Below are 14,463 nucleotides of genomic sequence, written 5' to 3' on the forward strand. Positions count from 1 at the left end.
TTTCATTATAGTGTTCTGTTGTACTTGGAACATCATCTTCCTTGCCTGACTTGGAAAGGAGCAAGGCTTTCCTGCCAACAGCTCTTTTTGATAAAGAATAGCACAGAATTGGACTATAGCATCCACCAACTCAAATCGGCTGTCAGAGCAGGGGAAAAGATGATGATAAAACACACAAGGAAAGTAGATCAAACCTGAGAGTTTAACTGTTTGTCACAGTTTCCTTTTTTGGTAATTTCACCAATCAGTAAGCCTAGAATGAACTTCACTATGATTATGGTCTCCATAACAGCAGGAGATAAAGAGTGCAAATGAGATTTAAAAATAGTTTTGTAACATTAATTTTTTTTTATTAAGAAGACAGATACTTTATAGTACTTTTTTCTTTGTAAAAATGGTATACATGAACCAATACAAAATGTGAATGGGAACATATGGATATGTATTTTCTTACATTGTAACATCGTCCATGGACACCTTAAAACATAACTGACCTAAGGGGAAAAAATAAAAAGGCTAGGTGAACAAAGAACAAGATTGTTTAGCATCAGTTACGCATCCTTCATTTTTAATATTCCTTTAAACAAGTTTGTTCTTCCTTCACACTTAAAAATCCTAATGATCTAAAGCTGTACAAAGTAATACTCAACAATACATTTCAAACAGTGCACTGTATACTGAAGAAAAAATACATAAACCAATATACAACTAAAATTCATAATTTCCTGTTTTTTTATTCCGTTTTTTCCAATGTGTGGGGCCGAAATTTTGCAATCTACCTGAGACGGAAAACACCAATCAAAACACATGAACCTGAGACATGTCAACATTTTAAGTCAAAGTTACATCGGTAACACTGCACTACTGTACACTTTCAAAACAGAAAGATGGGCTGTTCAAAAACAGTATGCCAATTCTGTGATCAATGAGTAAAAAAGCCCCCCCCCAAACTCTAACATGCTGAATGCTTTTCACCATGATGTGATTTGGCAATGGTGCTGAAGGCTCAGAAAAGAGCTGCACTTGACAAAATTTGCTCAGAAAAAAAATTCTTTGTGATTTTCTTCTTGTATAAAGGGGAAGGACAGAATACTGCTCAAGAACGGATTTATTTTCTGTTTTCATGCCATCCCGTTCCCAAAAGACTCCTGCATTGTAATGGTTCTGCCAAAAACAGTAATTAAAAAAAAAAAAAACACACAAAAATGCTCCCCAAACCCTAAAAAACATTGACACTTAGATTACGATGTTTCCTTTAAATAAGTCAGCAAACATTTTCCACATAACCACAGTAAAAAAAAAAAAGTATCTTTCAAAAATCCAAGATTACTCAACCAAAAAAATCTCATTATATAATTTTAATACCATCTTCTCTTTGTGATCTGCTATCTGTCACTTAGAATTCTAATATACCTAAATTCTTTTCACCTATGGCTTTATAAGTCAGTTAGCATTGTATTTTTAATGCAAATTCCCACATTTAATTTATCAGATAAAAAGGCAGTTGTCCAGTTTCTCTCAAGGTTTTGGATCTAAAACATGCTCAAGGTAACTTATTTTTAGTTGCTATGTACTATGGCTGCCATCATGCAAGGATCAGTAATTTGTTGGCAGATGGCTCTTAAGGCTGAGGAAAGAGGCCAAGGCTAGAGCAGGAAAAGTAGAGATTAAGAAAAGCAACACTCAACATTTGAGTTTTGATTAAGTAACTGAAAAAGCCTACATGCTGTTTTTTCCACCTCTGCTCTGACCTTTCCAGAACCAAGATACAGGGCAGGCCAGTATGAAAACAATATCAGACCTACTTCGCCCCTCCTGCCTTCGTCAAATTCAAATCTGAAGGAATGAAAGTTTCACCACGCCTCTTACTGGTTCTCTCAGCATGACAAATATCTGTAATGTACAGTACTTGCAGGCCACGTCCTACTGCCTTCCCTAGCAAAGCACAAAAGAAGGGGAAAAAAAAAGAATGTAAAAACTGCTCATTTGCAGCCTTTTGCACCCCACGAAGGCTTCCTTTCTCTAGCAAATTAGGGAGAAGGCCAATTGGGAAAGCATAACAGAATTGTTTGCAACAAAAATAATCGGAGCAGAACTACCTTCCCCCCTCTTCGCCCCCTCCTGTGGCAAGTCAAATTTGTCCACTTGCATAAAAGGAAGAGCCCTCATCTGTCAGGTTTGTTTAGGTAACAGTAAGGAGGTTTCCTGCGTGCTCCAAACCTGTCCAGACAGCACGAGGTGCCCTGTATTGAGAGCAGTCTACAGACACAGAATTAAAGACAGATTCAATCACATAGTGACATGCCTCACTTGCAGATAACCCTGTGAAGTAATGTTTCTCTGCAGCTAAAGAGTGCATTTTCTGAGTTGCAGCCTATTTTCTAGTCTCCACCATCTAAAGCATTTGAAACACGGGCAGCCACAAACAGGTTCTCATTGTTTGTTTATCCAAGCCTTTACGACAATAGAGAAAATGGAATATGGATACACTGAATTGCAAACTATGAAATCTAAAATGTGCTGGTTCTCCTCTGATGAGATTGAGTTTTGAACAGAAAACAGTGAAGATAAAACTAAAGGAAAAAAAATTGTAAACCAACCTACTCCAAGGGGTCCCAGCAGGCAATTCCAGAAACAGAATACAAAAGGGGAAACAAGAAAAAAACAGAAAAACAAAAAGAAAGAATGCGTACAAGCCCCTCTTCCTTCCCCATCCTCCCCCCACAAGAAAAACCCAAACAAAAATAAAACAAGGCACAGAATTTTCTGCGAATGACTTCACTAAACTAAATCCAAGCTGGACTTGGCCAAAAAAATAAAACCCAAACAAATTGAGGTGTCGAACAGCAGAGTGTACTTTACGAAGAATATTTTTTACACAGCAAATCCCGGACCCTCCCAGTCTCACAACTCTCCACCCTTTTTTCTCTTTAAAAAAAGACACAAGCTGGTTGCAACTTCCAATATCACTGTCTCTTTATCGTTTAAATTGGGCCAGTAACTGTCCACGGTTGGACACCTCATTGAAACCAAGGCTGTTCTAGATGAAGTACTCTTTCTTTTCTTCAGAGTTGTTTTGTCCTCCTTCTGCATTGATGATAGCTGTGTCTGCGTCAGCCGCATCATCTGCTCCTTTGGCTTCATGAGTGAAGTACGTACCTGAAAATGAAGTGGTAAGGTTCTGTGACTCATTGAAGGTCTCTGTAAATTGCTAGAGAGTTAGCAACAAAGTCACAAGCAGAAAGGGAAATAAATGCCACCAGGAAAGAAATGAAATCTGAATCCAAGGCCTATGCAGCTGTTACTCAGGACTAAACAGCTGTGACACTAATCAATCACCAAGGCAACACAACAGACCCTAAGACATCAGGGCAGAAATTTTCCAGTCTTGCCTGGGGCATTCAGATGCACAACTCCTGTTTATTTGAATAAGAATTGGGCATTCAGCCTTCTAAAATTCCAGGCTAGAGGCCTGAAAAATAAGGCTGGGTTAACAAAGCAAGCAAGGCTGATCCCATCAGATCTGGGAATGCCATTTCCAAGCCTTGTCACGTTGCCAACCCCAAATCAACGATGTGTTTGCGCCAGCAGCTGAAGCCCCAAGCAGCAGCAGTATTGGCCGTTGTGTTCAGCACAGGCAAATGCTTTCTAGAGCGTCTAGGCAAGGTCATTGCTGGCAGTTCTCACAGGACACAGGGCCTCAATGGTTATCCGTGGATTGGGCTTCCATGCCCCTACTCTGAAATTGTTGGGTAGTTGTTTTTATAATGTTTTAGTGCACAAAAGAAAATAGGCCACAGAGCTATTTTCCCTCCCCAAACACGAAAGCAAACAAATACGGTAAAATTCTTTTGTGCACTTTAAAGGGGACAAACCTTTTATCTACACTTTCTCTCCTAACATGCTTTAGTTTATCTCCCTTTCTCCTCTCTTCTCAGCATTATTCTCTTTGCCATAAGCAGTCTCCCATTCTTCTGTCAGATTTTCTAAACACGCCAACTAAATGCAGAGTAACATTAAATTTTTTGTACAAGTAGTCACACATACATATACACACAGGCTGGAACAGTCATACTACTTGTGGGTTTTGACTTGTTCTCCAAGTTGTAAAAAGTTGCTGAAATGGGCCATTGTACAATGTAAACCACTGACCAAAACAATAAATGACACTTCTGTATGAGCGCAGGACAATTAGGTTTTGTAGTGGTGCAAAGTGCTGCGAAGGCTGCAGAAATGCTGACTGCAAGCTTCAGGAATTAGTTGCGTTTGTGTACCTCTGCACACCATTATACCCCACAGTTGCCTGTAACACCTTGGACTGTAACAAAAGGTACTATGAGTGATGGAGTTCCTTGTGAAGAACTCAGTATATCTCAAGCCAGCTGAAGAACAGATGCTCAGTGTCAGTTCAGAAACAGAATGTACCTCATTTGTCGGGTATTCTGTTGTACCCTCATACTAAGACGGACTAGAAGGGATAGTGCCTCACAACTGGTATGAACATCTAGAAGTCTACTAAAGGTATCACAGGTAAAGTCTGGATCTTGGGCAAACCGCTGTTCCTTATCTTGAAGTCCTAATGCTCAAGCCCCAGGTACACAGAAAATTCATCACCTACTGTAGTCTTCCTGTTTTTTCATTTGGAAGGCCTTTTAAGAGACTTTCCAGAGCAACTAAAAGGTCTCTCGTATTAGACAGAACAACATCACAAGCAAGGTGAAACATGACAAGTCCTTTGATTTTCTAGTTGCAGTCTTTGTCTTACCTTTATGTCTTGCAAAATATCGCCCTAAAATGATGAGCAGGCAAAGCATTGCAAATACGACCACGGCCACAACACCACCAACCACTGCATGGTCCACAGTCCTTATTGACCCTTCCTCACCTGCACGAGAATCTGTTGAGATTAGAAGAGGAATAAGAATTTGGGACTTATTATGATGTAATTTGAAGGTTTTGGCTGCAGCTGCCCTCAGGATTGGAAAAGCCACCCTTTTGCTTTCAAAAGGAAAAGGGATAAAGCACTGAGCTATCTAGACAGATGAGTTCAAGCAAAGGAGCAGGCAGGCCCGTCCAATGTAGAACTGATCTGGCTAATCAACTTGCAAGGTATTTTCTGCTACAAGCAGCAGCAGCACTATGCTATGCATGTGGAACAAGCTAGGACAGGGAAAGAAAGAGGAAAGGAGACATGGAATCATTGGTGGATATATATTTTTGAAAATTTCCCTATATATTGCTCCTTAGATTTAAAGGGAGGAATAGCAATACAATATATAAATATTAATCATTAGCTGTAGAAATGACAATAACAACCACCCTGTTGCTAACGTTTTACTCCAGCCCAAGGAACTGCATGACCAAAAATTAATCAGCCAGGCTTTCTAAATGCATTTACAACCATTCTTTCCCCCCACCAAAGAAACCCTGAACCCAAGATTAAGTAATTAAATACAACCTTTTCTGTTCAATACAATTAATGATGTGTGAAAAGAAAAAACTCTTAATCCAAACCATAAAAACCTCTTCAAAAACAGATAGTGAGCAATAATTGCACATTGCCTCCAACTGCTTTATTTTATTTAACACCTCACCGTGCGATTAATTTTCTTTTATAAGCATCTCTCCCTTAGGATGCCATCACCCAGGAGAGGAATGACTTATTTGGCTGAGGAACAACTCCAAAATGAACCCAGAATGAGCTATTGCCATGTAAAATGAATGTATAGCAGTGTAAACAATTTTAATTTAAGAAAGCAACTACATCAACCCTCACTGCAATTCTAGTGGCAACTGAGATTTATAACGTAGTAAAAAACAATTATTCTCCCCTTGATTAATACATTAACATTTTGGAATAGAAGCTAAACCATTGTCTCTCTTTTTTTTGTTGAGTCAAGCGTGACACCTCCATTAAAATGATTTACTAGCCATACCTTACAATTTAAGCACAGCAGCAACAGAAACGGTAAAAATCTTTTAACTTTACATGATTTGTGAAGTCATATGTGAAGGATTTACCATTTAAATCTTTCACTACAAGAAGCACATGGCCTATAAATCTGTCCTGCATGCAGTTGCCCAGACACCTAAGAGAAATGCATTTCACCAGGAAGACTGAGAGTGCAAATTCAAGTCAATTTTTAAGAAAGATTTATCTCCGTCTCTCTCCAAAGAACAGAGCAAATCTCTGAAGCCTCCACCTCTAATAATATTTGAAGTTTATCGATCAAGCGTACAGATCCGTGACAGCTAAAGGTAATGGTGCTCTTTTGAGCCAAAACCTGATACAATGCTTTCAAGCAGGAGCCCAGGATTTATAATTTCTATTGATATTTCCAATTCTGTTCTAAGATTAAGTACTAAGGGATGTAAGTAAATAACTTGTGACCAAGAGCCCTATAAAGTGCATTTTAATTAAAACAATTTAACTCCAAAAAAAAAAAATTCACGTATTTCTTCAAATAACCTTTTAAAAGCAGTAGCTTTGGCAAAGGCTAGGGATGGCAGGGTTTAATTAGGTCAAAGTTAGGTGCACATTAAGCAACAAAACAACAGCCTATTAACACCGGATTAAATGAATCCCCTTCAGCAATTTATCCAATAAGCTAAACTAAGTGTGGCAAAAAAAGATTCCCTTGTAAGCCAAAAATATTTGCTTCCACATAATCTAAATAAGAGTCATTTAACTGTGGTAAGAACATGCCAGGAAAATGCGAAAGCACATTAAAGCCTTGTGATCAATCCCCTGCAATAAAATGTCTCCCAACAGCACATACATCACAGCCAAGTTGTTCCTTAGAAATTCATGATTAGAAAAAACAAAATGCAAAAAATGAAATGCAGAATTCTCTCTTACATTATAATGACAAGTGCCCTCAAAGGACAAACCTATCAGGACAGCAACCCATAAAATATTTTACTCACTTGAAAAAGCATAAACACAGATCTCTCAATAAGGAGAATTAACTAATCTTGAGCTATCAGACAGCTTCAACTCCAATGAAAATTACTGTCTCTCAAGTCAGTTTTTCACAGCATTCTAAAGGAGACAGATAACTAAAAGCAGTTAAGAAAATGGTGTGCATCCTGGTAAGAGCATGGAAGGATTCCTAGTTACTGTTTGAAACCACCAAAAAAAGCCTCCTCTACAAAGGGAATTTTTCTATAAACTAGTAGAAACCGACTGTGTCGTAAATACTTCCCAGCATTTGCAGCTTTGCAAGAAGCAGAATATCCCTGCGAGTTGATAGGAAAGCTGCCCCACAGATATGCAGCTGTTTGACAAGGGTAGACTACCCTGCCGCACAGTAGACTTGGTCATCTTTGTCTGGAACAGCAGCTGAGGATACCAGCTGCTTTAGGTGATCCAGGTAGCTCACGCTCAAAGTGAAATCTTCTCATCATGACTTTTAGCACAACTAATCAAGGCCTTTAAAGATTTGCTTTCCATAAAGCAAGCAAATCTGGCTCATCCACTGCAGTAGCTGCTTTAGACAAATTCCATTTTATTTACCAGCACAACAAAAATTTCAATTTATCTTCAAATGAAGCATTCAGTGCACACACTGCTCAGTAACTTGCCAATAGTAAAAAGTATACTGGGTCCAAGAAGTGTCTCTTTGATCTGATGTTTGACTAACCTACCACACCGAAGTCCCTTGGCTGTGTTCACTGCAGCTACAGCTATCGCATTTTTAGACATTTAACACCACATTATGCTCACGTGCTCTAAATTAAAGACAGAGGTATCCCAAACTAGGTTGAATATCTTGTTGACATTTGGAACAGCTGAGGAGAATAAACACACCATATTGACTCTCTAACATGTTCAGAGCAAGATTTTACATCAAGATGCTTTTTTTTTTATTATTAATCACCATTAATTTAAAAAGTTCTGGGAACACAAAACCTGAACTTTTCATTTGGTGCACCTCATCCTAGCAACAGCAGCCTCAATACAGTTGTACCAAATCACAGTTGCAGAGAATCAGGTCTGTATTATTTAGAATGCTGTGCTGAAAGCTGTAAGTTTGACAGATCTTTTTATGGTTTCTGCTCAATTTACAATTAAGGCAACAGTACGGAGTCAGTGTTTCCCTGAGAAGGGATTTTTGCACAAAGCATGAGAAACAGTTCTGGCCAGAAGAGTTTATTAAATATGATTTCTTCCACTAGGACATGCACTACCATTATTTCTATTAAAACAGAGCTTTGCAAAGTGCAAGCTGCAAGTTTATTTCATTATGTGCATAGCTAAATAATTCACCTTCAAGTTTATATATTAAATAAAAATTAAATGTCATATGCTGAGGACGTCTAGTAGTTGCAAACCATCTAATATCAACTCTGTGAGGCAGTCAACAGCATACTTTTGCCTTAAAAGATAGTAGGTTCATTTTTAGCTTAGATTATCAACTGAAAGGAATGGTTCATGTCCAACTGCAAATGCCCTCAATATTTAATCCCTGGAAGTGCCGTACATATTAGTCAAATCTAACAGCAAAATATATTCATACACCTGCTTCTACTTTACTGCTTGAACTCATAAAATTTTTTCACCTGAAGGATAGTATATTGGCCAAAGTAACACTGCCAATGCACTTGCACCTTATCTGCCAAGTCTCCCACAAAACTGCCATCCCTTGGCCTGCGATGTACTCATCTGTATCTTGCAGCTTGGCAGGGAGGGAGGGAGGGGGTCTGTTTTCACTGGGACAGTGGTATCGTGATACAGACTGTTAGGAATAGTGAATGCCTGGTGACTCCTGCAACCCAAAGAGACAGAAGCTGTCTTTACAATAAATGTGTCATTAAAATACTTGCACTCATCAGATCTTCCTCATATTTTTTGTATGTTGCATCAATTTGGTCACTGTTGGCATCAACTGGAACTATCTGCAGCTTGTTTTAAAAAAATTATATTTTTTTGAAAATTCATGACTTGGGAGTCTCAGGGTTTTTTTTTTTTTTTTTTTTTTTTTTAAACAGAAAAATAAGATAGTAGAAATCCTCATTAGCCCACAAGCTCTGGGACTCCCAGGAACTTTTATTGTCTTGTTTTTACTTTTTCAGCATGGTGCTTACCATGTAAGGCCACTAATCTAAGACAACCCCTTACCAAATCAGAAGGCTGCTGTGATAGCAATCTGAAGTTGTAAGATTACATAGCCAGAAATTTTAGATAGTCCTGCAGAGGAATCAGTCCCTTCTGCTTTTGTTTCCAGAGTGTATTTATGAATGAGGTTTTCCAGAAGAAAAATCCCTGTCTAGTGGCAGGACTGGTTTCTGTTTAGTTACTTGACTATCTAAAGGTCATGATCTTTTTCTGTTTTCCTCTTTTGTCACATCTTCATCTGCTTCAATTATTCCTCTTTCATATACAGCCACATTTACACATCACTGTTCTCCCCTATCCACTTTTAACAGCAACTCACAAATGTCAAGTGCCTGATGTAATGGTAAAAAACCCACTGGCTGCATCAGGTCACAGAAACACAAAAAGCAGTGTCTGAAGATGCTTTGAGGCGCCAGGTACTGCAATCCTCATGGCAAGGGCAACTATGTCTACATCATTCTTAACAGTGGTTTGTTAATCTAACTCTTAAAAGTTTCCCAGTGATGGAGATTTTGCACCTTCCCTAATCAAGTTATTCTGGTGTTACACCATTCCTTTTGCTAGATACTTTGCCTTTACTGTCCATCTAATTTCCACACGCTTTATTTATTCCCATGATGACTCCGTCACAGGAGACTTTGTAGCTAACATGAATGGAAGTTCTGACTTTCCATGCAGAAGGCAAGCTAAAGCCAATAGCTGACTGTTACTCTTAGATATAACCAATCTCCAACAATTCTGGACACCTCTAGAAGCAAATCAGCATGCGCCACAAACAGTAGACTGGGCTATTTCATTTTCTGTAAGCACCCCATTTCAGAAGAAAACAATATTCCCATGCGAGGTGGGAATGCAGCCAGCCTTTTGATATGTATAAGCTTTGTCAATAAGGACCTGTAGCCCCAACCCATGCAAACTCCACCACCCCATTTTTGCATGTAATGGCTGCTGTAACAGAACCCAAAATGTGTAAATTGCACACAGAATCCTAAAAATGCCCCAGCTGACAGTGGTGACTGCTGGGCTGCAGTGGCTTCCTTACTTTAACAGCTCCATTACAAACTCTGAAAAAGGGGTCTTATTTCAGCAGTAACACTAAAGGCTCAAGTGGAAGATTATTTGATACTGGATAACAATTAATAATTGATGTCATACACCGTTTCTTTGGTAACTGTTAGGCCTGTGAAGCAGGGAGTAATTCCCCAAATTTGTGCCAGGAAAGAGAGACTTGACCTTAAAAACAGGCATCTGCTTTAAAATGCTGTTGCCTATTCACTAAAGCTATTCCCGCTTCATATCTATGATTAAAAAAAGAAATCATAACTTTATTACTGAAGAGGGAACAGACTAGATGGCAGGAGCTGACAAAATGCCACATTATTTGCTAATCCTAATATGTTATTCTTCTTTAAGATTTGCTTTTCTCAGCACCAATTCAATTATAGATGCTACAAATCCTTCTGACATTTAATTCCCTCTCGTCAGAGAGTAGTAAATGTATACATGCAGAGCTTTCCCATTAAGATGTTAATATATACTGGAGCATGCTAGCCTTTAAATCGAATATTTGGGTTTTTCTGTTATGGTCTTATTTTTTGGTTTACTTTTTTGTTTTTTAAAGGGAGGGAGTAGAAGAAGGGAAGATATGCAAGAAGGTAAGAAACAAGTAAACATACAGACATTGCTGCATGTTGTGAACCACATGCAGACCTATTTTGCTACTCTGCACCTCAGTCAAATCAAATTTCATAGGGTGGTCCTTTGGATTATATCAAAGCACCTTAAAGGAAAACTCCAGTGATCTGGTACAGCCCACTTCGGATAACTGAATATATGTGGAAAAAAGCAATTTTGTTTTTAAACTGTTGTACTGTTTCCCTTGAGCAAATACCGTGATTGTGCCTTGAATTAGGGGGATGTCGTAATCTTATCTAATGCAGCAGTGTACTTCTCCGCATGAGATGCGGAGCAATATAAAGCAGCAGAGCACACTATGATCCCATTTAAAATTGTGACCAATAAAAGACTTTGGTAGCTTTAAATTAGGTTTAGTTTATTATTTTAAACCAACTGCTATCTTAATCAACAAAAAGAAATTATAGCACTCAAGCAAAAAACCCTGAAGTTTTCCTTTAAACAAAAAGGTGTAATTCGTGAAACATTACATACACAGCAAATAAATGCATTTTTGACTAGTTCCTGTATGACACCATTCTAAGTCAGGTAACTTATTTTTAGAATCCTGAGCAGAATAGATTAAATACTTAACAGCATACACACAGCAGACTCCAGTCTGTCCAATTTCATCACTTCGCCTACCTGTTTTCCTGGCTTAAGGAAAAAATCCATAGTGGTCTCACTTTTACCTCCTGCGAGAAGGAGGGCAGACAACAAGAAACAATAGTTGTAAGCACCGATATCTGATTATGCAAAATGACTCAGGGAAATCATACTGAGGAACACATGGCAGACATGCATGCTGGTTATTTTTTCCATGTAGATACCATACCCAACTAACACCTGGATTTTAGACCTGCAGGTTCTTAGTTTTGCTTTTATGTTTTTTTTCTTGCCTTTCTTTTTTAAAAAGAAAGGTATAAGTGAAATCAAGTTTTATAAAAAATTTTGCAGTTGTAAATGTTTATAAATAACTAGTTTATTGCAGACTGTCTCAAGAGTATGAAAAAAGGCTGGCAGATTTTAATAGCAAAGTTCTAACGATGTGGGTCAAACACTTAAAAAGCAAGGTTTAGATGTGGAAGATATTTTTTTCCTCCCAACTACTCAATAAAAAGGTTGCTTGATTGTTTTTAATGGGGCTTTATATATGTGTACATATATGCACACATTTTATATACCTGATATACATTTTTTTATATATACATAATTCTATATATAAATATATAAAAAATGTTCTAGCTCTCAATTTTGTAAGTGGCAGCATGTCAAGATTCAGAGAAAGACTAGATTGGATGAAGCTTACTTTACTTGCTAGTATTTTAAACCTCATTCATATCTGATTTAAAAGCTTCAGACCTATTAAGAACAAATCAGTTTATTTTTAAAGCCTGCAGCAGAGCTGAAAAACTCCAGACTGACCAACTTCAATCCTCAATGAGTTTCCGGACCAGGTCATTTAAAGCTCAAAAAGCCAGATTTATAATGAGCTTTGTCAAAAAAAGCTCCATGCACACAGAATCATCCTCAAGTGCTTCAAGGCAATAGCTGGACAGTGGAGAAAGAAGTGAGGTTGGTTCCTTCCCACAGGATCTGAGGTTGACCTCCAGCATGGACCCCTTGGGTCAGGTTCATCTTTAGGACAACTTCTGGTATTATTATTACTTCAAACAATATATCTCACCCTTTTCCCTTTGTGCTCCCACACTGTTTCTGACTAAGGCTCTATTTTTAAACACCTGAGGCATGATACAAACAAAGCACTTAGAGACATAACCTATTCCATATTGACACAGGAAACAGTGTTTTGATCTAACAGTTTAATGGACCTGCTGTGTGGGAGTTCCTGTCTCCCTCCTCTCTCATCTTCCTTCCTACTTTATATTTTGTAGACTAACATTTTACAGCATTTTGGGGTATCTGTGACAGCTCTGAAGCTTATTCTATGCACGTTTGCACTGTAAAAGCAGAAAATTGATGGAGCTTTTTGTGAACATGTAGAATGGCCGTTAATTCTGACATACTTGAATTTATTGCTGCACGTCCACAAAATTTTTGTGGACTAGGTCTTCCGTTTCTTGGGGAAAATTATTTTAAGCTATGGATGTAGGACAATGTCAGTATGTACATGCATACCCATTAACTCCATTGATAACTACAGTGCTTCTCAGATGGTAATGCAATATTTGGATCATGTGAGGGAAAAGAAAAGCTAAATACATTTCTTTGAAGAATTTTTAACTTAGCAATCTTTTTTCTCATGCTAAAGTTTTAAACAGTTAAAATATGAAAATGACTTAGGCTCCCACATCTCATTATTGGCCATGATTTAGGTGCTAATGACATTAAGTCACTTGTGTGCTTCTAAAATACTGGTAAGCCAACTTTTCCCTCTGCTAATCATGAGGAAACTTAAGAAAGCTAGCACCAACATTTTCACAATGAACCTTATTTTTAAGATTTTCTGGCTAAATTTATTTTGTGGAAAGAAGTTTTAGAAATCACCTAAGGTGGCCAGTAAATGGAGCAGTACTAGAATACATGTGTTGAGGGTTTTTTGGTGGGCAGAGCAGAGGGAAGAGGGGGTTGTCATTATTTCAGAAACTATAAAATATTTATCTACAACCAGGGAGGACAGAAACCACTACCCTGTATATGACAGGAGGAATGATAATATTATTCATTACTGTAGTTCAGCATTAAGCGTGCTACCCCTACTCTAATTTATTGATGGACTGTTAAAGAGTAGTGTTAACCTGTTTGTCATACTATAATTGAATTTGGTCTAATTTAAGCTAGAGAAATTCAAGGAGTTCATCCTTCTTCAATCAATACGCTCCCCTTCAGTGACCCATTTCAAGATCACTTCATAAAAAAGAATGCATTTTGTTTTAATAAATTTTATCACTATGACAGGTGCTCAATGTTTATTGGTTGTTTCTTCAGACTTCTCTCTGCTAGAAAATGGAGCCACACTTCAGTCAATAGTAATCGATTAATCAGCATCCCACTTGAACAAAGGTGCTAATCAGGTTTTGATTAGTTAATCAAACCAGATGTAAAGGCTACACAGGTCTTTCTTGATTGTTCAGTGTTTTACAAGATGTGTATCAACACTGTTGAGCAAAACAGAAAGACCATAATGCACCCAAGGGAAGTGCGTGTGTGCATACACACGCATGCACATCCATCACCGTGGCCTAGGATGTGGGACTGAGCACTGCGGGTATATCTGTAACCCTGTACTGGGCTGAAAAAATGCTGAAGAAGAAATCGCTCTGTGTTGCAGAAGTGCAGGACAAACCATTTCTATACAGTAGGATCTTTCTGTTACGAACAAAACATTTGAGTGGTATGGACATACACAGCTCAATCGGCAAAAATTAATACACCGCTGGAAACTAGCTACCTGGATATAAGGCAATAGATGCATTACTTAATTGTACAGTTGGCAGAGCCTCCGTTGAACCATTTAGCAGGATACGAGCACCTGAAATGAACAGCACACTGAGCAAACACTGCAGCAGGACGGACACATTTAATTATACTACATTTCAACAGTGATTCACAGTTAGGAAGGCATTCCTGGACAGTTCCTGGGGCAATCTAAGGTGGGAGCATACATCTTTGAAGCCTCACGTGCTGAATGCTGGTTCCCAACTATTCCC

The 14,463-nt window shown here is 38.3% G+C and overlaps 1 protein-coding gene across 4 annotated transcripts in view; it reads right to left on the reverse strand.

Annotated features, from left to right (window-relative positions):
* Positions 1–325: 325 nt before the first annotated feature.
* CADM1 (cell adhesion molecule 1) overlaps positions 326–14,463 on the reverse strand; it is a 213,259-nt gene continuing 199,121 nt past the window's right edge. For 3 of the 4 annotated variants that reach the window (XM_067310231.1, XM_067310230.1, XM_067310229.1), the window contains 2 exons: positions 4,766–4,897; positions 326–3,159 (listed from right to left, as the gene is read on the reverse strand). In XM_067310231.1, the coding sequence (XP_067166332.1) occupies positions 3,041–3,159; positions 4,766–4,897 (251 nt within the window). In that variant the 3' untranslated portion in view covers positions 326–3,040. The remainder of the gene's footprint in view (positions 3,160–4,765; positions 4,898–14,463) is intronic. The other variant, XM_067310232.1, reaches the window with a different exon arrangement.

Source organism: Apteryx mantelli, chromosome 23, assembly GCF_036417845.1.
Source record: "Apteryx mantelli isolate bAptMan1 chromosome 23, bAptMan1.hap1, whole genome shotgun sequence".
In the NCBI taxonomy this organism is placed as follows: domain Eukaryota; kingdom Metazoa; phylum Chordata; class Aves; order Apterygiformes; family Apterygidae; genus Apteryx; species Apteryx mantelli.